Source organism: Solanum verrucosum, unplaced genomic scaffold (genome assembly GCF_900185275.1).
Source record: "Solanum verrucosum unplaced genomic scaffold, falcon-dt-bn FXZP01000199.1, whole genome shotgun sequence".
Taxonomy (NCBI): domain Eukaryota; kingdom Viridiplantae; phylum Streptophyta; class Magnoliopsida; order Solanales; family Solanaceae; genus Solanum; species Solanum verrucosum.
The window spans coordinates 1534384-1558453 of record NW_026020049.1 but is presented as its reverse complement, the minus strand read 5'-3'; the positions used below and the strand labels follow the sequence as shown (position 1 = coordinate 1558453).

The 24070-nt window shown below is 32.6% G+C and overlaps 2 protein-coding genes and 1 pseudogene across 2 annotated transcripts; 1 reads left to right on the top strand and 2 right to left on the bottom strand.

The window, feature by feature from the left end:
- The first annotated feature begins 278 nt into the window (after nucleotides 1–278).
- LOC125823155 (putative ABC transporter B family member 8) lies at nucleotides 279–6931 on the top strand. Its single transcript, XM_049502578.1, has 9 exons — nucleotides 279–512; nucleotides 626–680; nucleotides 1084–1262; nucleotides 2045–2502; nucleotides 3668–4208; nucleotides 4290–4469; nucleotides 4712–5986; nucleotides 6082–6488; nucleotides 6577–6931. The coding sequence occupies exons 1-9, from the start codon at nucleotides 279–281 to the stop codon at nucleotides 6929–6931; spliced, it is 3684 nt and encodes a 1227-aa protein (XP_049358535.1).
- An 11-nt stretch (nucleotides 6932–6942) lies between these two features.
- Nucleotides 6943–7628, bottom strand: LOC125823118 (blue copper protein-like). Its single transcript, XM_049502543.1, has 2 exons — nucleotides 7469–7628; nucleotides 6943–7370 (listed from the first exon to the last, which is right to left on the bottom strand). Exons 1-2 carry the CDS (start codon nucleotides 7626–7628, stop codon nucleotides 6943–6945), a joined length of 588 nt encoding a protein of 195 aa, XP_049358500.1.
- Nucleotides 7629–11429: 3801 nt separating this feature from the next.
- LOC125823117 (flavanone 3-dioxygenase 3-like) overlaps nucleotides 11430–24070 on the bottom strand; it is a 60979-nt pseudogene continuing 48338 nt past the window's right edge.

Genomic DNA, 24070 nt, shown 5'->3' with positions numbered 1-24070 from the left:
GAACCATATAAAAAGGCAATTAATAATTAATTAAGAACATTATTAGTCATAATCAACTTTGTTGGAACACTCCAAAAAGTGTGTTGGTGGATTAATGGGTCATTTTTTAAATTAAAGATTTTCATGCAACAAACAAAACTCTCTTTATATTATTTTAAGTAGATATTATTATGAGTTAGGAAATCAATCATATTATAAATATTGTTAGTTAGTATTTCCTTCTTGCTCAGAATTAGGAATTCAAAGTCTTTTTTCCTTTTTTGGTTGCAGAAAAAAGAATGAGTTCTTCATCCGAAAAGGCGTTCGAAAATAAAAATAAAAATTCAATAGGTATTATTTTTCGATATGCTGATGGAAAAGACATTTTATTAATGTTTTTGGGTACAATTGGAGCCATTGGAGATGGTATATCAACAAATTGTTTGTTGGTATATGTTAGCCAACTTTTTAATAGCTTGGGTTATGGTAAAACTCAACAAAATAATCACAATTTCATGGAACAAATTGAAAAGGTTAGCATTTAATTAAACCCTTTAATACTCATTTTTATCTCTCTCTCTCTCTATATGTGTGTGTCTTTTTTTTTGCTAATATATTTGCATTTTGCTGGTAATATTATCTACAGTGTAGTTTGTATTTTGTACTCTTGGGATTGGGAGTCATGGTTGTGGCCTTTATGGGTAAGTTTCTATATATCTCTACTACACTTTTTTGGTTGCTAAGTTCATAGATCGAAATAATAGGACATCATGCGGAAGGTGATAATTTCACATATTGAACAACCATAAATCAGAAAACTTCTAGACCTACCTATGATAAAGTTAATATATATAAAAAAATATAAATATATCTATGGAGAGATTAATCTCCCCTAGATGCTATTGTGTAAGAAGGAAGGATATTCAATTTTTTTTTTTCTAAAAGAGTTTACTCAAATAATATGAAAGATTAAATAAAAATAATTAGGGTAAACTTTTTGGCCTTACTTAAAAAAATATGATAAGAAAATTAGGTGAAACCCTAACATATTTATCAAACCCTAAAATCCTCATCATGAAGAAATTAGTTAATTAATTTTTGCAGAAGGTTACTGTTGGAGCAAAACAAGTGAGAGGCAAGTGTTAAAAATAAGGTACAAGTATTTGGAAGCTATTCTTAGGCAAGAAGTTGGTTTCTTTGATTCACAAGAAGCTACCACTTCTGAAATTACTAATGGTATTTCTAAAGATACTTCTCTCATACAAGAAGTTCTTAGTGAAAAGGTAAACATTTATATATTCACCTTGCTTCAATTCCTTCATATGAACCTAAAAATTTCAAGATTATTTCTACTCAATTACTTCTTTCGTCTCATTTTATATGACAGTACTGTTTGATTTGACATGATGTTTAAAAAAATTTAAAAGACTTTTAAAATTTATGGTCTAAAACAATTCTTAAATATTTGTGTGGCTGTAAATAGTTTCATTAGGATAAAAGAAGAATTTTAAAGTTAAATTATTTCTAATTATGGTAAGGTATTGTTCTTTTTTAAACGAACTAAAAAGAAAAGGGTGTCACATAAAATGGGACGGAAAGAGTAATAATTATTATCTCACAAAGTCACATAATTTCTTGTTGATTCCAATGTTCTTCAACAAAGAAAGTGACTTTCTAACAAGATAGTAAGTAGCAATTATTCTTTGTCGTTTCAATTTGTTTATTTTACTTTCCTTTTAAGTCTGTTTTTCAAAAAGAATGTCTATTTCCTTTTTTGGTAATTCTTTAATTATTATTCTTTAATTTCAACTTTCCACCAGACATGCATGTCCACAAAATTAATAGATATTTTGGTACACTCTACATATCTTCTAAGACCACAAGATTCAAAAGTCTTCTTCTTTAGTTTCTTATATCAATAGTACAAAGTCAAAATCAGACAAACAAACTGAAACGAAAAAAGTATTAGTTGAGTGACCATATGAGAAATCAATACAAAAGAACAATGACTTTTGGTCATACTAGAAAAACTGTTTTGGTAACTTTTATAGTCATATATATGCAGGTACCTCTATTTGTTATGCACACAACAGTTTTCATCTCAGGAATTGTATTTTCAGCCTACTTCTCATGGAAATTGGCTATAGTTGCCTTACCAACAATATTTCTCCTCATAATCCCTGGTTTAATCTATGGTAAATATCTACTCTATTTATCTGGAAAATCCTTCAAAGAATATAGCAAAGCAAATGCTATTGTAGAGCAAGCACTTAGCTCTATTAAAACAATATATTCATTTACTGCTGAGAAGAGTGTGATTGAAAGATACTCATTGATTCTTGATGGAACAATAAAGTTGGGAATGAAACAAGGAATTGCAAAAGGTCTTGCTGTTGGTAGCACAGGGTTGTCTTTTGCTATATGGGCTTTACTTGCTTGGTATGGAAGTCATTTGATTATGCATAATGGAGAAAGTGGTGGTAGAATTTATGCAGCTGGAGTTTCATTTGTCTTGGGTGGATTGTAAGTGCCTTTTTACTCCGATACATCGACAACCTCTTAAACTTGTTAATGTGTTTCATTTAGACATTTCAACTATCTAAATATCTGATAAAGTGTTCCTATTAGACATTTTTAGTTTAAATTTTGAGAAATGTTTTTCTGTGGGTTCTCAACTATCCATTATGTAGATAAGTTAACCACTTAACATATTTCACCTCCTTTAGTCATATGCATTAGCCTCATTAAGTTGTAAAGTTGCAGGCTTGTTCCAATTGAGGTGTGTATAATCAAAGATGGTGACATATTTTATGTGGTTAACTTATTAATGTAATGAGCTCTCGAGAACACATGCAAATGCTTTTTCCAGAATTTGAGTCGTCGAAGATGTCTAATAGGAATGTTTTATTATGTGTTTAGGTGCTCAATTAGAATTAACTATAATTCAATTGTCTAAATAAAATATAGACGTAATGCATCAATGTGCTCTTTAACTTGACCTTATTTTACATTTATACCCTCTAACTTTGGGTGTGCACAAGTAGGTACTTAAACTTGTATAAAGTTGAACAAATAGACACACTTCCTACATGGCATCCTACATGGTGATTTATGTCCTATGTGGTGTCCTGCGTATACTCTATTAAATCTTGTCAAGTTCTTCCAACTCATTTTGAGAAGATCAAATTTCAGACAAGCTCTACTACAAGAAAAAAACTAAAATTAACTACGAATTTCGTCGCTTATTTAATCATAACTAATTTTTTTTTTGTGATAATCCATTGGTAATTCGTCACTAAATAGGATTAGCCACCAATTTTGTTGTTTATCTATAAAATTTGACTATCGCTAATTCCTGTTTTTTCAATAGTAACCATTTGAGTATTTCGTTGAAATATGAAAATTGGACTAGTCATACTAGCACCATTTGTTTTCCCCATTAGATAATCTATGTAAAATGTCATGAATGATTGGAATAGCATATATAATTTTGATCTCACTTATCAAATTAATTTCACTATATAACTATGTCTTACTAATTGCTTTTATTTGTTTAAAAGATATATGGCTGCATTTGATCTGTATTTCTCTATTCAGAGACTTACATTTTAACTTCGGTTTTTAATCCAAAGGTTGCTAAGATACAAATGTTTTATAAATAGAAAAATAACTGGTAAATGTTATGTAGATCACTTGGGATGGCTCTGCCTGAGGTGAAATACTTCACTGAAGCTTCTGTTGCTGCCTCGAGAATATTTGATAGGATTGATCGCGTACCAGAAATTGATGGTGAAGACACAAGGGGACTCGTGCTCGAAGATATTAGAGGAGAGGTTGAATTCAGGAATGTCAAGTTTACATATCCTTCTCGCCCAGATACCGTTGTCCTCAAGGACTTCAATCTTAAAATTGAAGCAGGCAAAACAGTAGCCCTTGTTGGATCAAGTGGAAGTGGAAAATCCACTGTCATTGCCCTGATTCAACGGTTTTATGATGCTAATGCAGGAGCTATATGTATTGATAGAGTAGAAATAAAGTCGTTGCAGTTGAAATGGTTGAGAGGGAAAATGGGGTTAGTAAGTCAAGAAAATGCATTATTTGGGACATCTATTAGGGAGAATATAATGTTTGGGAAAGTTGATGCAACTATGGATGAAGTTGTGGCTGCAGCAATGACCGCGAATGCTCATAATTTCATCACGCAACTTCCAGATGGATATGAGACCAAGGTCAGTTCATGATCTTGTGACATTATAGTACTAGGTACGTACATTTGTTATACGCGGTTCTAACATGATTAATTGTGACAGATTGGTGAAAGAGGAGCTCTTCTATCAGGTGGTCAAAAGCAGAGAATTGCGATTGCTCGAGCCATTATAAAGAATCCTGTGATTCTTCTGCTTGATGAAGCCACAAGTGCACTTGATTCTGAATCAGAAACACTTGTTCAAAATGCCTTGGATCAAGCTATCGTTGGGAGAACCACACTGGTAATCTTTCTCCTCGAGTTGATTTCTCAGATGCTCACTCGACTAATAGTTGTATTATCTTAGAAAGACACTTTTTTGGTTGAAGAAAAGCGGAATCAAGAAGAGAAGTGACTTTTTGATATAATGACTATTAATCGAGTGAACATTTGAGCAATCAACCTCGTTCTTCTCTTACTTTCAATGATAAAAAGAAATGTAGAAAGATATATAACAAGGTCCCTTTCAATGAATTTGATGATCAGGTTGTTGCCCATAAGCTATCAACAGTAAGAAATGCAGACCTCATTGCAGTAGTAAGTAATGGTTGCATTAGTGAACTAGGGGCACACAATGAGCTTATGGAGAAAGATGGGCAGTATGCAAGACTAGCAAAACTTCAAAGACAATTCAGCTCTATCGATCAAGAACAAAGCGCTGAACCTCGTATTTCTTCAGTAGCAAGGAGCAGTGCAGGAATGAGAGCAAGTCCGGCTGTAACCGCCTCACCCTTGCTCATTGAGGATTGCCCCATACAAGCTTCACCTCATCCTCCCCCTTCCTTCACTCGGCTCCTTTCGTTAAACTTACCTGAATGGAAGCAAGGAATTATTGGAATCTTATCAGCCATTGCATTTGGTTCAGTGCAACCTGTCTATGCACTAACCATAGGTGGCATGATTTCTGCTTTTTACTCGCCAAGTCACGAGGAAATGCAATCTAGAATTCAGAAATACTGTATGATTTTCATCATCCTTTGCCTTGTCTCAGTTGTTCTCAATCTATGCCAACATTACAATTTCGCTTACATGGGAGAACGCCTGACCAGAAGAATAAGACTGCAAATGCTCGAGAAGATTTTGAGCTTCGAAGCAGCCTGGTTTGATGAGGAACAGAACTCAAGTGGAGCTTTATGTTGTCGATTGAGCAATGAAGCAGCCATGGTGAAATCTCTTGTTGCTGATAGAGTTTCACTCTTAGTCCAAAGCACTTCAGCTGTCACTGTTGCTATGGTAATGGGGCTAATTGTGGCTTGGAAACTTGCACTAGTTATGATCGTTGTTCAACCACTCACGATTCTCTGCTTTTACACACGAAAAATCTTACTATCCACTATGACAGCTAAATTTGTTAAGGCACAATGTCGTAGCACTCAAATTGCTGTAGAGGCTGTTTACAATCATAGGATCGTGACGTCATTTGGGAGCATACATAAGGTTCTTGACATCTTTGATGAGGCACAGGATGAGCCAAGGAAAGAGGCTAGGAAGAAATCTTGGTTAGCTGGTATCGGTATAGGATCAGCACAAGGCCTAACATTCATTTGTTGGGCCCTGGATTTTTGGTATGGCGGAAAGTTAGTTAATGCTGGAGAAATATCAGCTGCTGATGTCTTCAAGACTTTCTTTATATTAGTCAGTACTGGAAAGGTAATAGCTGAAGCTGGAAGCATGACTTCTGATCTTGCCAAGGGATCAACAGTAGTTGCTTCGATTTTTTCCATTCTTGATCGAAAATCACTGATTGAAGGATCGCATGAGGTAATAAGACAAATGGCCTTCTCTAAATCCTTTTTAAATGTTCACTTCAATTCATATCATTTGAGCTAATATTGTAACATATTTTACAAAACTAGGCAAAGAATAACAGCATAGGTACCAAAATGACCGGTCGAATAGAGATGAAAAAGGTTGATTTTACATATCCAAGTCGGCCTGACAGGCTAGTGTTGCACGAATTCAGCCTGGAGGTGAAAGCAGGCACTAGCATTGGACTGGTTGGGAAAAGTGGATGCGGAAAATCAACAGTAATTGCGTTGATTCAAAGATTTTACGATGCAGATAAAGGATCACTGAAAATCGATGGGATGGACATTCGATTACTCGATTTAGGATGGTATAGAAGGAACATGGCCCTTGTAAGTCAAGAACCAGTGATATATTCAGGCACTATCCGTGAAAACATTTTGTTTGGCAAACTTAATGCATCTGAAAATGAGGTAGTGGAAGCTGCAAAAGCTGCTAATGCACATGAATTCATTTCGTAAGTACATATGCTTTTTAGTTATTACCAAATCGTACTTAATTTTAGAAGTTTGACCAAACAGACTAATACGACATGTTTAATGTAGGTCACTTAAAAATGGATACGAGACGGAATGTGGTGATAGAGGTGTGACAATTTCAGGAGGGCAAAAGCAAAGAATTGCTATAGCACGGGCAATAATACGTAACCCAAGTATACTACTTCTAGACGAAGCAACGAGTGCTCTGGATGTTCAGTCAGAGCAAATTGTGCAGGAAGCCTTGGATCAACTAATGGTTGGAAGAACGACAGTGGTTGTGGCACATCGCCTTAACACTATCAGGAATTTAGACTCCATTGCTTTTATTTCAGAGGGGAAGATTTTGGAGAAAGGAACCTATTCTTACCTTAAGGATAAACGAGGCGCATTTTTCAATCTTGTCAATCTTCAATCCACATAATAGTAACTATACTAGCCCTGTTGTATCAGTTCTAATGTTGGACATATTGATATAAATGAATCAATGGGAAACCCAAGTGTTGCGATAAGTACAGAATCTAAACCAACTTGGTTGGGCAAATTAGTCAAACGAGGAACAATAGTTGAAGGGTTGTTGGTCTTAGAAGAATGTGTAGGAAAATGAGAGGCTCCGGCCTGAGGTACTGGCAGTGCTGCTGGAGAAGCCATCTTGTTAATATTATCTTCTACATTTACACGAAGTTTCATCCCTCCAAGGCAATGTAACCTGTTCCCACAAATGAAGTAACTGTCCCCTGGCACTGTTATTGGGAAACTTGTATTGCCTTTACTGCTCGATTTTACTTTATTTGTTATGTTGCACCTATCGAAATTCTCCTTTCTTACCTCATACACACTATGATACGTCGAAAATTGGAACACTGCAAAAAAGATGAGTCAATCCATGTAACTAAGGATTTGAGGAGAGTTTAAGTCTTGATTTATAAATGTGTATTTAGAGATAAGATGATATACTTACGAAGAACATCCCTAACGAGAAATCGTTTGCCTAGTAACCATGTATCAAGATCAGTACTAATATCCCAGCCAGAATTATCACCCACCATGTAGTTAGTGGCTGAACCTGAGTATATAAGAGCAAGAATTACCATGACATAAACCAGTAGAAGCTTTGCCATAATTAGAAGAAATGAATATATATGTATATTAAGTTTGTGTCACGCAAGACAGGGAGCTTTGTAATTAGATTACCTAACTTTATTATATAAAATGTTAGTAGCCTACATAAGGGAATTATACATAACGTTTGTTGAGATTATGGACAAAGAGAAACTATTTTAAATTGTTATGTTGGTTAGGTGATGGAGCATAGATTGTCCTGATTCAGAAGACAGTTTAACGCTTGTTGACTCCAAATTATGGAGTTAATATCTCACATGGTCACTCAACTGATTCAGAAGATAGTTTAACGCTTGTTGACTCCAAATTATGGAGTTAATATCTCACATGGTCACTCAACTATGCATTCTTCTCTCAGAAAGTCACTCAACTACTCACTTTTTTCTCAAAAAGTCACTCAACTTTAAATTTTATCTCAAAAATCACTCAACCTATTAAATTAATATTTTAATTAAGATTTGCTGATATAAATTTTTTATTTAAGAACAAATTTTTATTTTTTTTAAAATATTCATTTAAACCATTTAATGACCCAATCTGCTTGATCCGACCAAAAATATAATATTGACCCATTTTATTGACTCTTTCTCGTTCTCCTGTGCGTTTTTTTCTTTCTAGTTCTCGAGCAGAAATAGAATTTTCTTCACTTTCCAAAACAACTGAAGAATGGTGTGTGTCAGGAACAAAAATCTGACCAAGAAAGGTTACATTTTTGGAAGATCCACAAGCAATCAAATATTTATCAGCAGGAGTAAAAGTAGCATTTGCCTCTTTAATCAAGAAACAGGACAACACAAAAGCTAGAACCAAATGCACCCATAGTCCCATTTTAACAAACACCTGGTGGGCACAAGAAACTCCAAATTCCCCAAGGAGGATTAAACACTGATCTTACAAATCATTAATAGATCTATCTGAAGCAATGTAAGAGTAGCAAAGAAGCAATGAATAAAACAAGAAAGAATGAATCATTTTCACTACTCTTACCTCATTCCTAGAGCTAAAACAAACTTAAAAATTTGAAATGGGTATTCAGAAAAAATAATAAATAAAGAAAACCCAGAAGGTGAATACCTCAATACCACCATGAAAACAACAATGGAAAATCAGGAAAAAATAAAGGAAAAATTTTCAAAACAACAATATTTTAGTTTTTAATGGGACTCCTTAGCAATAGTTTCACTATTTATTTAAAATGTCAATATTTTAATTTGTTAAGGGCTGAGTTATGTATTTGTTTTATTTTGATTAATTTGAGAGAATACAAATAATTAATAACATAATAGAGAAAATCATGGAACAGAAAATTTCAAAAAAGGTATAAAAAAATTAAAATTTAACATCAATTACGTTTTTGAAAGAGCATATGTTGTCATTTTTCCTTTGTTCTTAAGAATTTCAATTTATTTTTTTTGAAAACAGTAGTTTGTATTTTATATCTCATATGAGGATATGAAAGTGTTGGAAAAATTCTAATGCCCTCTATTTTGGATATTTAAATGTTTGAACTTCTTTGAATATGTGTTCATCCGAAATGTATTCAAATACCTAATGATATGTATAACAAACTTAAAATACAAAAATTATTGGTATTGATTTATGATGAATACAACTCTTTTGCATACTAGTTCAAGTACAAAAATAAAGGGAGTTGTGAAGTATATACCAAAATATAAATACAAATTAGTTGTAAATCGAAATGATAATGAAAAATACAGTTGCGATGAATACATAATACATAGAATAAGTTGTATTAAAAAAATTGTATTTATATTTCAATATCCAGTTTTGTTATATTATTATTTCACTTTAAATTTGCAAAAAGTATTTTCTAGCTCAGTTTTTATTTCAAATATGAAGTTGTATTTCAATATCATTTTGTATATCAAACGCAGAATGAATACCAATAATTTTGTATTCCCCTTCTTGTGATGTATTAGTCGCAATTTTATATATTATGTATTCATCAAAATCATATTGCTTTAGCCAAATAAAATACAAAATATGTCTTACTAAGTTTGTATTTCAAATATCAAGTTGTATTTAAGTATGATTTGTATTTCAAATGAAAAAATGAATACCAATAAATTTCTGATTGATTTTGTCATTGTAGACAATCAGATGCTTTTCCCAAAATCTAAAACCCTAAAAGAAAATTTCGATATTATCAAAATATATGTATTAAATATCAAACAAAATAAACATATAAATGAATTTCTAGATTCTATAAAATCTGAAAAATTAAAAGAAAATCACAAAAAGTATTGAAAAAAATTGTTTAAAAGAATAAAAATCTGAAATACATAAATATTTGATGAATATCTAAACAAAATCACATAAAAATCAAAAATATTGACTGGAAATCCGTAATATATAGAATCCGGAATATACATCATAATCGGTGATTTTAAACAACAAATCAAAATAAATCTAACTAAATAATGGAAATTACCTTGCCAATCGAGAAATCTCTTGAATTAATAAAGAGATTTCGTTTAATAATCGAGAAAATTTCTTGAATTAAAATATATATTTTGACAATTTGTGAGCATCTTGAAGAAAGAGAATCTGGAAACGTAAAAGGTGAAGAAGGAAGGTTAATGGGTATTGGTTTAATTTTTTTTTCATTTAAAACAGTTATTGATTTAGAATTTGGTCCAATATAGGACTGTTTTCATAATAAAATTAATTTTAAATAATAAAATCTGAATACATATTATTTTCTAAAAATATTGTCATTCTGACATTTTAAATAAATATTTTAAAGTGTTGTTGTTTTGACTAATTATGTTAGGTATTATGACTTAATTGATAATTTTCCCAAAAATAAACGCAGGACGAGGAGAAAGAGGCAATACAATGGGTCAATATTATATTTTTTAATGGGTTGGGTCAAGTGGGTGGATCACTAAATGGTTTAATAGTATTCTGTACTTTTAAATTTTTTGTTTTTTATATAAAAAATAGAAAATTTTAATTAAATAAGTTGAGTGACTTTCTGAGAAAAGAGTGGATAGTTGAGTGACTTTCTCAGAGAAAAATACATAGTTGAGTGACTTTCTCAGAGAAAAATACATAGTTGAGTGACTTTCTGAAAGAAGAGTGCATAGTTGAGTGACCATCTGAGATATTAACTCCCAAATTATCTCTCTTTCTCTTTTCACTTTGGAAAATGAGAGTCTTATACACGTGACAACCAAATTTTAGGGTGTTGTTTGAGTTGATTTTGGTTTCAGCATTATTAGATGGTGTTAGTCTCTTTTTCTTGTTTTACTTCCACATTTATTGTATTAATTGGGTTTTAGGCTGACTTGCCTTTGTGGGATAAGACGAGTGTCATCATGTTCATTTTTGGGTCGTGACATAAATCAAGAAGTGGAAAGGTGGACTAGTTATACAGGAATCTTGAACTTAATATGTCAAGTCTGATTGCAAACAAATGTTTGGTGAGCACACCCAATAGATATACATATAAATAGACCAGAAGAAGACTGGGAGTACTGTATACTAAATATTGGTTATCATTATACAAGATTCAAATCTCACTGGTTGCCCGTAAAATGATATAGTTGAATTTGTATACGTGGTTTCAAGACACGTGCATTGAATTGACGTAATGACTCTCATGGCCGTTTTGTGATTTCTTCCTCTTTTCCCCTATTTGACCCTCCCCATAACTTATGTTATCTAATTGTAATTGTATGAATAGTATTTGATTGAAGAGTAAAAATGATGTTCAAAAAAACTAAACTCATTAGTCATTATACAACACATTGCTTTGTTTCCTTTTTATTCCATATTTAAGCCAACATATAGTTTTTCTTAAGTGTCATGAGGAAGCTACTACCTTGTCCAATATCATTCTCATGTAGAAATTTGAGAAAATCTAGAAAGCTACTTTCTTTATACCTCTTTGGATTTTCATCATCCACTATTAGTTCTTCAGCTGTCTTCATTTTCTCATCCATTCCCAAACTATGCAAACTAGAAACTGAAATTCTTGTTTTATGAGAGTTCAATGTCACCCTATGTACCACACCTTTAATTTGTACAAGCCATTACTTAGTACTTCAAGATGGTCACCTACATGAACTTGTAAGATATCATGAAGGTTTTGGACTGGCCTCTATTCATTGTTTTGTGAGTCCAAATTTCTAGTCCATTTGAGCTTTGAAGGGTGATTGTTGGATACTGTAGTCTAAATGTGGTAGAAGTCCAAGTGCAAGGCTTGGTTATGGGCATAGAGGATAACAATTGACAGCAATTGCATTTATTCTATCTTTCACATTTTGGCTTAGATATGTAGGACTAAGTCCTAGACCTTCAGTGATCATGCATATGATCTTGATAGCTTACTTTTGTACTTCCTCTGCATATTTTCCCAGATTTCCCCTATTATTCAATATTTAAAGTTAGCATTAGAATTTGGTGCAAGACAAGTGACAAATTTAACCATACGTTCAGCAGAACTCAGTACTTTAGATTATATATATAAATACGTATGATATACAAGCATGAATAGAACTAAATATGTGTTTCCAAACTCATAACGTCGCTATTATTAGTGGGATCCACCCAAAAATAAGAATATAAAGAAAACTCACTGGTACTATGTTTTAAAGATAAGAGAAACTGAAGATATGGAACAAGTTGAGCAACCTGGTACGACTAAGTGTTGAAGATAAGGGAAACTGAAGATATGAAACGGGTTGAACAACCTCGTACGACCAATGTGTACAACTGTTAACTGCTGAAGAGTTAGAGTCACACTAGGCTACTAAATGTCAACTAGGCTGCTATGTCTTTTATTAGTAGTAGTCGACTAGAACAAGTTATAGTTGTAGGTAGTGTTATTGTAGTAGTAGTAGTCAACCACTAACTACTCTTGTAAATTTGTATTGTAGTAGAACTCTAAATATAGCTAACCTAGGATTCTACAATCACTCCTATATAAGGAGAATGTACTCAACGATTTTAATCATCAAAACAATCCTTGATTTTTCTTATTCTTTACGTGAGATTTCAACATGGTATCAAAGCTCATAATCTCTTCCACTCGCTAAGTATTGAATCTAAAGTAATCATATGTTCAAACTATAATGACCCCTCTACCAATACTCTTTCCACCTCTTCCCTTTATCATCTCATTGCCTCATGTTTCATTAAACTTAAGCCAACAAATGATCTCATATGAAGGACACAAATGATGCAGTTGATTCAGGTGATGAGACTAACTTATCTCATCACTAAGAATGAACCAACTAGAGGTAGTTGTTCCACTTGAAAGTCTGTTGAGAAAGATGTAGCAACTGAGAAGGATGCAGAAGAGTGGCAACATTGATGATGGGGAGAAGAAAGATGTGCTGCTAAGGAGTTGGATCTCAAGCACTTTGACAGGAGTATATACCCGATTGTGGGTTGCTCAACTGCCAAGGAGATATGGGAATTCTTTGAAGCAACTTATCTTCAAGCAACAAAAGATAAGGAGTTTTAGCTTAAACAACAATTGTAAAGTGTAGGCAAGGAACCAAAAATATTGATGAATACATTAAGGAATTTGAAGGCATATGTGATAGCCTTCCAGCCATTCACAATCTTGTGGATAAAGATAGCAAAGTAATCAATTTTGCCAAAGGTTTAAGCCTCAAATAGAATACCTTCGGGACTATCATGCTAGGTAAGGCACCATATCCCACTCTTAATCAATTTGTTAATGATTTCAAGAGTTTTCATATGAGGAAGGATAAAGAAGAGGTGCCACAACAAAACTATAACATGACATTCTTTGTACAAAAGGGTGGGGGAAAAGGAAACTACTCTCAAAGAAGAGGAAACAATAACTTCAACTCCAGAGGAAGAGGCTTCAAGCCTGCTGGACAAGGAGCAGGTTCTCAGAACGACCAATATGGAACAAGGTCTCATAACAATCAAAGTTTCTTAAGTGGAAACAATAAAATGAATAGTACTAAGTCATGTTAAATCTGTGGTAGGAATAATCATATTGCTCTTAAGTATTTTTAAAGGTGGGACTACTCTTAACAACCTGCAGATGAACTGCCACAAACATTGGTTGTTGTTAATTTACAGAATACATATGTTACTGATGATACTTTGTATGTAGACGCATGAGCAAGTAGTCATATGACAGATAACTCATGTATTCTATTTGATCTTAAACACTACAATGGACCAGATAAAATCATTGTTTGGAATGGATCACAAATAGACATAACACATGTTGGGAACACAACTAGATCAAGCTTGAAATTACAAGAAGTTCTTGTAGTTCTTAAGATTAATAAGAATCTACTATCAGTTAGTAAACTTGCAAAGAATCATTGTTGCACTCTTGAATTTGATGAAATTTACTTTGTTATAAAGGACAAGAAGACAAGGATACTACTGACCTATGGATCTAAGATAAGTGGACTCTATGCTTTGAAAGACAACAATCTCTATGCTTATATTGTTGCATACGATTGGAACACATCAGACAACATGTGACATACTAGATTAGGACATCCTAGTTTGAAGTCATTAAAAGTTTTGAGTAATAATAGTTGCATCAATGTTAGTAGTTGTAATTAAATGCCCACTGTTTGTTGTAGTTGTCGGTTGGGCAAAAGTTGTAAGCTTTCATTTGGCTAAAGAAATAAAATTGAGAAGGAACCATTATTAAAAATTCATTGTGATATGTGGGGTCCTACCCATCTTCTCAACATATGAGATATTATATAATGTTTTTAGATGATCACACAAAGTATAGCTTGACTTTATCCATTGAAAAGGAAGTATGAATTTTTTGAAGTATTTGTAAAATTTCAGAAAATGGCGGAAACTAGTTTTCTTAAGAGATTAAGATATTCTAGTGTGATGGAGGTGGTGAGTTCATAAAAAAAAAACTTCATTAAATATCTGAAAGATTGTGGTAATGTTAGGCATATTTTATGTCCTAACACACCTGAACAAAATGGAGTTTCAGAAAGAAAACTAGACATATTGTTGAGACTGGATTAACTCTCCTACTTCATGCAAACCTTCCTTTATTTCTATGGGTTGAGACATTTCTCACTGCAGTTTTTCTTATTAATAGACTATCCTCCTCAGTCCTAAAAATGATGGCTCAATTTGTTAAGTTATATGGTGAGTAGCCTGATTACAATAGCCTAAAAGTCTTTGATTGTAGGTGTTTTTCCTATATCAAGAATAGTAACAAGTTTAGTCCAAAGACCTACCCTTGTGTGTTGATAGGATATAACAACTTACACAATGTTATCATCCATCAACAAGGAGAGTGTATGTGTCCAGACATGTTGTCTTTGATGAAAACACATTACCTTTTGTGCCTCCAAGTCAAGCTTAGACTAACATTGATGTCTTCCTTCATCTTGCTACTTTTGTTGAATTTTTTTTCAAACCGCAGGCGTTTGATGATCCATATTCAGGGGAAATACAAGTTGATGGTACACAAGCTACTAGTAAAAATGTTACTAAAACAAACCTTATACCTCTTGATGATGATAGTGATACTGACCCCTCAGATGCATGATCAAATAATGGTCACGAGAAACAAGTTGAAAGAGCAGGTCCAGACAATAGTGATGAGACTCAGGTTGTAGGTTCTGGAGGATCAGTTAGTGGTAGTGAGCAATAGGTTGTACACGAGGGTTTAGATTGTGGTGGTCCGTCAAATCTCACTTTCTCTGTGTCTAGTCCATGTTTACATCCCTAATCTATTCAAATAGGGCGAAACGTCGCGGTGACTCAAAAAATGAACAATTGAATCAATTTTAAAAGAATTTTAAGAATAAACAAATTTTAAAGGAGTCGCCACCTAATTTTAGGAAAAAACTAGGAAACCATTAAGTGATCTACAAAACCAAGAGATTCTAGGTAAGGGGTTCAAGTTATTTCGAAGGGAAGGGGTTAGACATCCTTCGAAATCCACAAATGTGGATCCCGATTGAATTTATTTTTTCAAATTGAGGAGAATATAATAATGTACAAATATAATAAACATGCAATATACACAAGTAATATGATAAAACAATAATATAGGAATCGGCCTAAATTTGCCTATCGTCAATAATATACAATATAAATAAGAGTATAATTCGAACCTAATTCGAATAGCTTCAATGGGAAGCACCTCCGGGTACCTGTAAAGACACTTAGTAAAAGTGTTAGTAATAAATAAATATGAATCAAAATAAATAAATCAAATATTAATTTAAAAATAAAAACCCGTCTTATTAACATGGGAGACCTTGGAAATCGACGGCAATTTCTTCATTGGCCAATTTTAACAAACAAAATATATGAACTTAAACTAAATTTCCGTCTTTTAAAATGTGGAGGCCTCCAAAACCGATGGAGAGATTTTTTCATTGGGCAATTTTAATAGAATTTCGACATAACATAAAATGAAACTAACTAAATGACAATATAAGATAAAATACAACCATCCAAACTACAAGAACCTACCAAAATAATAATAAGAAGAAGAAGAAGAAGAAGAAGAAGAACAACAACAACAACAACCACCAAACTGTTAACAACATAACAAAACAATAATAATTAAATAATATTAATGTAGTAACGTAATTTCTGTAACTTCTTAGAACATGAATCAACCAATTTAATAAACCCATAACAATCACATATGAAAAAATTAGAAAGGTGCGGTAAAAAAAAGAAGAACAAATTCAAAGTCGTGAACAAACGAAGAAAAAAAATAATTAAAAAAAAAATAACACAACCACATATGTGTATATCAACAACTCAACTTATATTTAATTAATAAAGTTATCTAAACACTTGTATATATCACTTCATAATAAATAAAATAAAGAGCTATAAGCTAATCACTTAACATAATAATATGATCCACAAATAAAACAAATTAATAAAGAATAGGTAAAACAGTAGCCAAAAACTAAACAAAAATAATGAAAACCTTGTTGGAAAACTCTAAAAGGTAAACTAATATCTAACTTAATGAGTTATTTGAATTAGGGCTAATCCATCACTGACCCCTTAAACTTGGCATCAACTTTCACTTAGACATTTCAACTAAATTTTGTTCATTTTAGACATCTCATGTTGCGTCTCGTTGTGTCATTTTGACACTTTTTGCTGGGTAAGCATAGTACGTGTGCTACACAAATTTTGAGCACGTCAAACACTTTTTTTGTAAATATTTTCTTATCCTTCTTCTTCCTTTCTTTCTCCCTTCCATCTTCTCCACCTTCTACCATCCTCCATCACCACACAACTTTTTCTAAAAATTCTACAATATTTTACTAGGTTACACTCTTCGATTCTTCCATCTTCTTTGAAAATCGAATTTGCATCTTGATTCACATTCAAAAACAAAATCGATTTCGAGGGAACAAAAAAAGAAATCAACTTCTTTCAAATGGAAAAACTGATTTACATTCTTACCTTCTCCGTTGAAATTATGAAATTAAATTGATTTCAAGGGATAAAAAAGAAATAAAGAACAACCTCCGATGAAAAAAAAAGAAATTTATTTTATACATCCTTCATTGTAAATCCCAATTGTAGTAGCACAAGAAATCAATTGTCATATAAAAACTTTTTGATTTGGTATGATTTCCCTTATTATCCCAACATATTTTACTTTGTAAACTAACCTATGTTCTTGCCTTTTGTATGGAAGAAAAGAGGTGGGGGCATGGGGTTTGGGATCTGGAAGAAAGAAAAAAGAAAGTAAACTTAAGTTTTTAAAAAATATAATAAAATTTCCACGTGTCACATGCCAATTCGTTTATTTTTCCACATAAGAGGCGTCTGGATGTACGCACTTAAAATGTGGTTTTGAAAATATAAAAAGTGTCAAATGACACAATGAGACGCGACATGAGGTGCTTAAAATGAACAAAGCCTATTTAAAGTGTCCAAGTGAAAGTTGATGCCAAGTTTAAGGAGACAGTGATGGGTTAGCCCTTTGAATTAAAATGATTACCTACACATTGATGAGGAAAAGAAGGGAGAAATATACATTGAAGCTCCGATTTATGGAGATCTGATGGCAATGAAGGACGGTGTGCGTTTCTCCGATGCAGCAAGGTCATATTTTGTTCGTCGGAGCTTTAAAGCTCGTTGGGACAACAACGTTCCACCTGCAAAACAAGAGAAAAAAAATCATAAAAGGGGAAAGAGGATGGGGACAGAGCACCATTTTATTGGCTCCGGTTCATCGGAGTTTGAAACTCCTCGCCGGAGCTACTGTCCGTTCGCGGCGCCGCTGGCGTGAGCTCGTTGCTCCGATGGTTCTAAATGGGTTTGTTGTTGTTATTAAATAAAAACGAAAAAGGGGTGTGGTTGAGTTGGGGTTTTGTGGGTTGGTTTGGAGGCTGTTTGGTAGTTGTTTTAGCTGGAGAAGGAGAAAGATGGAAATGGGTCGTTTTCGATGACTATTTCACCGGAAAAAGAAAAAACACGAAGAGGGTTTTGGGGGCTATAGTTATCGATAAACTTATTTAAAATTATAAAAAAATTAGTTTGAACTATTAAATAAGTAAAACTTAAAATTTGCAAATTTTTGAAAATGTTAGACCAAACTTAGGTGTCAACAGTCCACAAGGAATACATTTAGAAGTAGACCTCTCAAGGTGGAATTTGACAGAGAACCAACAATTTGAAAATTCTACACTACAATCAGCTGCTTCAGTTGATACACCTCCTACACCACAAGGGCATCATATGATCACCAAACACAAGACTAAGGAACATCGCCTATCACATGTTGCTAATAATAAATAGTTTTTTTTTAGGGAACTAAAAACTACTAAGTAAGCCCCCAGGTCACCTCATTGGCTTGCAACCATGGATGAGGAAATCAATGTTTTACATACCAATAAGACCTAGATATTGAAACCTAAATCTTCTAGTATAACTTAGTTGGTTCAAAATGGGTGTTCAAGACCAAGTTGAAGGCCAATGGAATAATAGATAGATACAAAGCCAAGCTTGTTACGAATCATATTTCGTCACGATAGATTTTATGTGACAATTTTTTTTTCGTCAATTAGTCATCCCTAAATGTGGGTCACTAAAAGTATACAAAGGCGATATCATACGAAATGTAAATTTTGTCATGGAAAGTGAACAATTAGTGACAAATTTTCTATTGTAGCTAATAATTTCGTAGCTAAAGATCACATTTGTTGTAGTGCACTACAACAAATGTGATATTTAGCTACAAATTTTTTATGTACGACACAAAATTAATCACAAATTATTCACTTTTCGTGACAAAAATTACATTTCGTATTTAAATGCATGAGCAACATACTTATAGTGACAACACATATAATTTCATAGCAAAGTTCTGTCCATTAATATTTCCCACCAAAAATAATTTGGTGTTATTGATTACGTATTGTTAGTGAAAATTTTAACTTATCTGTGACACATTATTTTATCGCTAATAATGTATTCAATTTGTAACAAATTATTATTTGTCTTTAAATTAGTTATAATTTTGGACACGAAAAAATTTCATCACAATTTTTTTTATTGCAATAGCGATAAATTAGAGTTTGTAGTTAAATGTTGTAAGCTTTAGCCACAAAATTTATATTTAATCATGTCCTTAGTTTTTGTCACTATTAATATAAGCATGCATCCAGCACTGAGATTAAGGAAAAGTCAGCCCTCGAATCAAGGAAAAGAAATTAGAGACAAGAAGTGACAGTCATTTTATTGTCTCTAATCAACATGTAACTTAGTGACGACAAAATTTATCACAAAATATGCAATATTTAAATAGCGAGGATTTAATATTTGTAGCTGGATAATTTAACTATTGCTACAAAAAAATTCTAGCTATATATATGTCTATGCTTGTTTAAATGACAACATGTATAAAAAAAATACGAGGAGCAAAAATTAAACACAAATTCGTTTGAGGGGAAAACATAAATTTAAAGAGCCAACAAAAAAATTTCAATAATAAATGACCCATATTTACCAGTGCAACCTACTTGAGTTATCAAAGCCCAACATTCTCTCAGAATGCAAAAAATAAACATGAAAAACTTAACGATATTGTCACTAATGGAGAAAGTGAAGCTCTAGACTTGATTAGCAATCTTTCAGATGAAGTTTTACACTCAATAATCTCATTTCTTCTAATTAAAGAAGTTGCAGCAACTAGCGTATATCCAAATGCTGAAGATTTCTTTGGAAATCCCTGTCTTGGCTTTATACCAAATCAACAATCTTTGTGCTATAAGTTTCGCCATTGTAGACAATGATCTTTCATCACTCCCTTTTAATGTCAATTTTTTTCACTTGCATCACTCTACGAATTTGGGTGTGTGCTTCGATTACATGCTCTAGTGGATTGAGTTTTTGAAAAATGAAAAAAGATTTTAAGGATTTCACTTTCTTGTGATAGAACCACTATAACTAGTTTGTCCATATGGTTTTTATTATCAAACTCAGGAGAGCAAGTTGTTAGGAAGAGCGTTATACCGAAAGGAAACATATTTCAAGGAAAATTTATTTAATTTGTGGAGTTAAACTAATATGTGCTAAAAGATAGTATACCCGTTTAAAGGTTGTGTCAATATTAAGACCTTAAAACTCAAAGGTTAATTGCTTATTGGTCGAGATTACTCTAATCGAAATCCTTAATAATTGTGAATGGTTGGAGAAACTGACCCTTCACCATTGTTCCTAAATGTCGATTAATGTGAACATTTATCGAATCTCAAGTTAATAGAGATTTCTCATATGCGTGAACAAATTTTTTGCCTAATTTATGAAAGACTAGATAAATTAGAGTTTTTAGTTATCTAGGCTTTCAGAAATTAGGCAAATTTTTCGTTCATGCATTTGAGAAATCTTTAATAACTTGTGTTTTTGGTGACGAATGCGCACACCGATCGACATGTAGGTACAATGACAAAGGGTCAATTTCTCCAACTCCTCGTAATTTTCAAGGATTTCAACTAGGGTATTCTTGCCCATTAATCAAGCTCTGGGTTTAGGGTCCTAACATCAATACAACCTTTATAGGGTACACTATCTATTAGCACGTATTCATTTAACTCCACAAATTGAAGAAATCTCCCTTGGAATATGTTTCCTTTTGGTCTAACACCTTTTCGAACAACTTTCTCTACTGCATTGGGTACAAAAAAACATCCGGAAAAACTTGTTATAGTGGTCTTATCACCAGAAAGTGAAATTCCTTTAAGTTTCATTTTTTTCATTTTTCAAAATCTCAATTCATCGGAGCATGTAATTTGAGAACCGACAAGTACGTGGGGAGTGATGCAAGTGAAAAAAATCGTCATTTAAAAAGAGTGATGGAAAAACCTTGTCTACAATGGCGAGACTTCTAGCACGGTGATTGTTGATTTGGTGTAGATCCAGAAAAGTCAATACAAGAATTTTCAAAGGAATCTCCAGCGTTTGGAATATATGCTAGTTGCTACAACTTCTTAATTTAGTTAGAAGAAATGAGATTTTTTAGTGTAAAACTTCATTTGGATGTTTGTTAATCAAGTCTAGAGCTTCACTTTTTCGATAAATGGTGATATCGTTAAGCTATTGATGTTTTCCCTTTTGCATTTTGTGAGAATACTAGGTTATGAAGACGAAGCCAAGACAACTTTTAAGCACTTTTATAATGTATTAGTAAAATAAAAAAAAATGGTAAGCATTTATTTTTAGGCTAAAATAAATTAAATAATAAATTTAAGATCATATTTTGAAAATTTGTCTCAAAATATTTGTTTGACCATATATTTAAGTATATTTTAAAATTTTGTCTTTAAAAAATTTCAAATTAAAAAAGTTGGTCGAAGTATTTAGACAAACTCATTTTTACTTACAAAGTTTTTTTTTTTTTTCAAATGCTCCCTCCTTCCACTTTTACTATCTTATTGATATGAGAATAAGTGCAACTTATAATACTTTTCATGTACGTAGTTTTTGAATATTTGGATTATAATTTTAAAATATTATGTCAATCTAATCTAATTTAGCTTTAAAGATTAGTTAAACTGACTTTCGAAAAACAGACATGACAACTATAATACCAAACATATGAGTATAAAGTGATAGTACGAATGACCTATGTAATCCACTCTCACCCAAGAAATCAAACTCTATCTTACGTAAAGTTAACAAAGTACAATAAACCTCTAGAAAAAACCTAATGCAATCGATGTATATAAGCTCTTATACAATCAATGAAGGACAAACATATTCTGTCTAACAATATAAAATAATTTCACATATTTGAAACCTCAACTTGAAAATTAAAAATTGAGTAGAGAATCTGTCTAAATGACCTTGGTGGATAGAGTTATTCATTGGTGACAAGTATACATGACTCGAGGTTGACTTGAAAATTTGGACAATAAATATGAGATAGTTTAGATGAATATAAAGTATTCATTTACCCTCGAACTTTGGTGTATACCTAGACAACCATATGATGTCACAAATCAATCATTTACCCTCTATGATTCTTATAGTTGTGTTCGCTTCAGTCATGATAACACCTTCCGATTTCATGAGTGTATAAATTAAAGAATGAGTTTTTGCAATTATCCTCTTTGAAGCACCTTACACATCATACTCACATAGGTGATTTCTAACCGTGTTATCGCATAGATATATTATTTGGTCGAATCTGTCAAACCTAGAAATCATTAAAAAAATTAAAGCTTTAGTAACTCGTTAAAAAGTCTTAATTTTTATCTTTGTTCCTGAACATTGTCTTCATCACGAGAATGGATTGAGTTATTTGATAATGTTGAAGTGCGAGTCATAACTTGTTTGATCTCCTTGACCTAGCTCTTGAGATCTCCACTCTGATAGGTAGAGTTACCACCATGATGACTTGTAAGCTTTAAATCCATTTTCTTAGATTATTTTTCAACCGTCTCTAGCTAGGCCTTTTGCAAGTGGATCCGACATATTATCTCTAGACTTTACATAGTCAATAATGATAATTCAACTAGAAAGTAGTCATTTCATGGTATTATATGTCTTCATTATATGTGACGAGATTTTGTGTTGCACATAACGCTTCCTGCCTACCTTTTGTTGTTTGACTATAACAATGTATGCATATAGATCTCATAGGTTCGACCAGAATGGAATGTCTTCTAAAATGTTTTGAAGACATTCAACTTCTTCACCTTGTTTGGATGGTTGTTACATGTCTCTTTTTTTAAAATTTACTTATTTTCCAACAAAAACATTTTCTAATATTTTTCTACATACCAAACACACCCTCAATGTGTGTTGAGCTTATTGTTCACAGTTATTGTATTTGTGCATTAGCAGCTGAATTGTCTTCTTGCTATGTGTCTGTTGTTGCTTCCTAATTTTGTATCCACTGTATTATATAAGTATAACTAGATGGGACGGCATGTGCCAACACGAGCCCAATATGGACTAATGACAAACATCATATAAGTATTACAACATTTCGATGGAAGTATGCATAGAAAACTTCTTCAATTGATTTAATGAGTACTTCTTCCTACAATCATTACATGATATCTTGTCTTCCAAGACATAACATTCTACTTTACAACAAATCAAAGATAACTTATCTAATACAACATGTTTTCACCGTGTGAAGCTCGTTTGGTAGTTCAGCAGCCATATAAACAACTTTATGTTGCTGCCAAGGACGATTCTGTTGTTATTATTGTGTTGGACAGTTTTGATCATTCGAAGAATGGAAAGGAAAAACATAACTTCCTCAGGTTGTCTCGCACCATCACTAAAGCAAGATAATTATTGCAAATATTGAATCATGTTTAGAATTGATAAAATCAAAGTAATTAGTTCATGCCACAAGTTAATTTCAACGAAAAGTAATATTGTATACCTAACAAAATTCCAGAAAGCATATTTGCTATGTAATTACACATAAATAGTAACATGATGTCAATAGAAAATATAAGCTAAAGATTTTTTCTCCGGAACTAAAAACACTATGTACTCCAAAATTCTGTGTAGAACAAACAATATTCTCACCATCAGTCACTATTACCACTAAATAGACTCAAGACACCATATGAAAAATAAATCAGACATATTCTATGCATTTGCAAATGACTCGTCACCATTTCAAAGCACCCAACTTTTATTCATACATGTGAAGTGATTCTGGTTAAAAAATAGGGATAATCTTCAGGTGTTCCTACTGTCCAAGTTCCATCTTATCTCCATTTTCATGAAATAAAATCTAAATAAGAAAAATCGCTAAAAGATTGCGTGTACTTCATAGCTTGAATAGATCACTAAAAAACTTGTTATAATGCACTTTTCAAGTACAACAATATAAAGAGGTTTCATGAGTGGCGCTTTCGTGGGGGAGTACAAGCAACTATTAAGATTATGAGTTTGTGGCAATAATTTTTACCAACAATTCCATTAA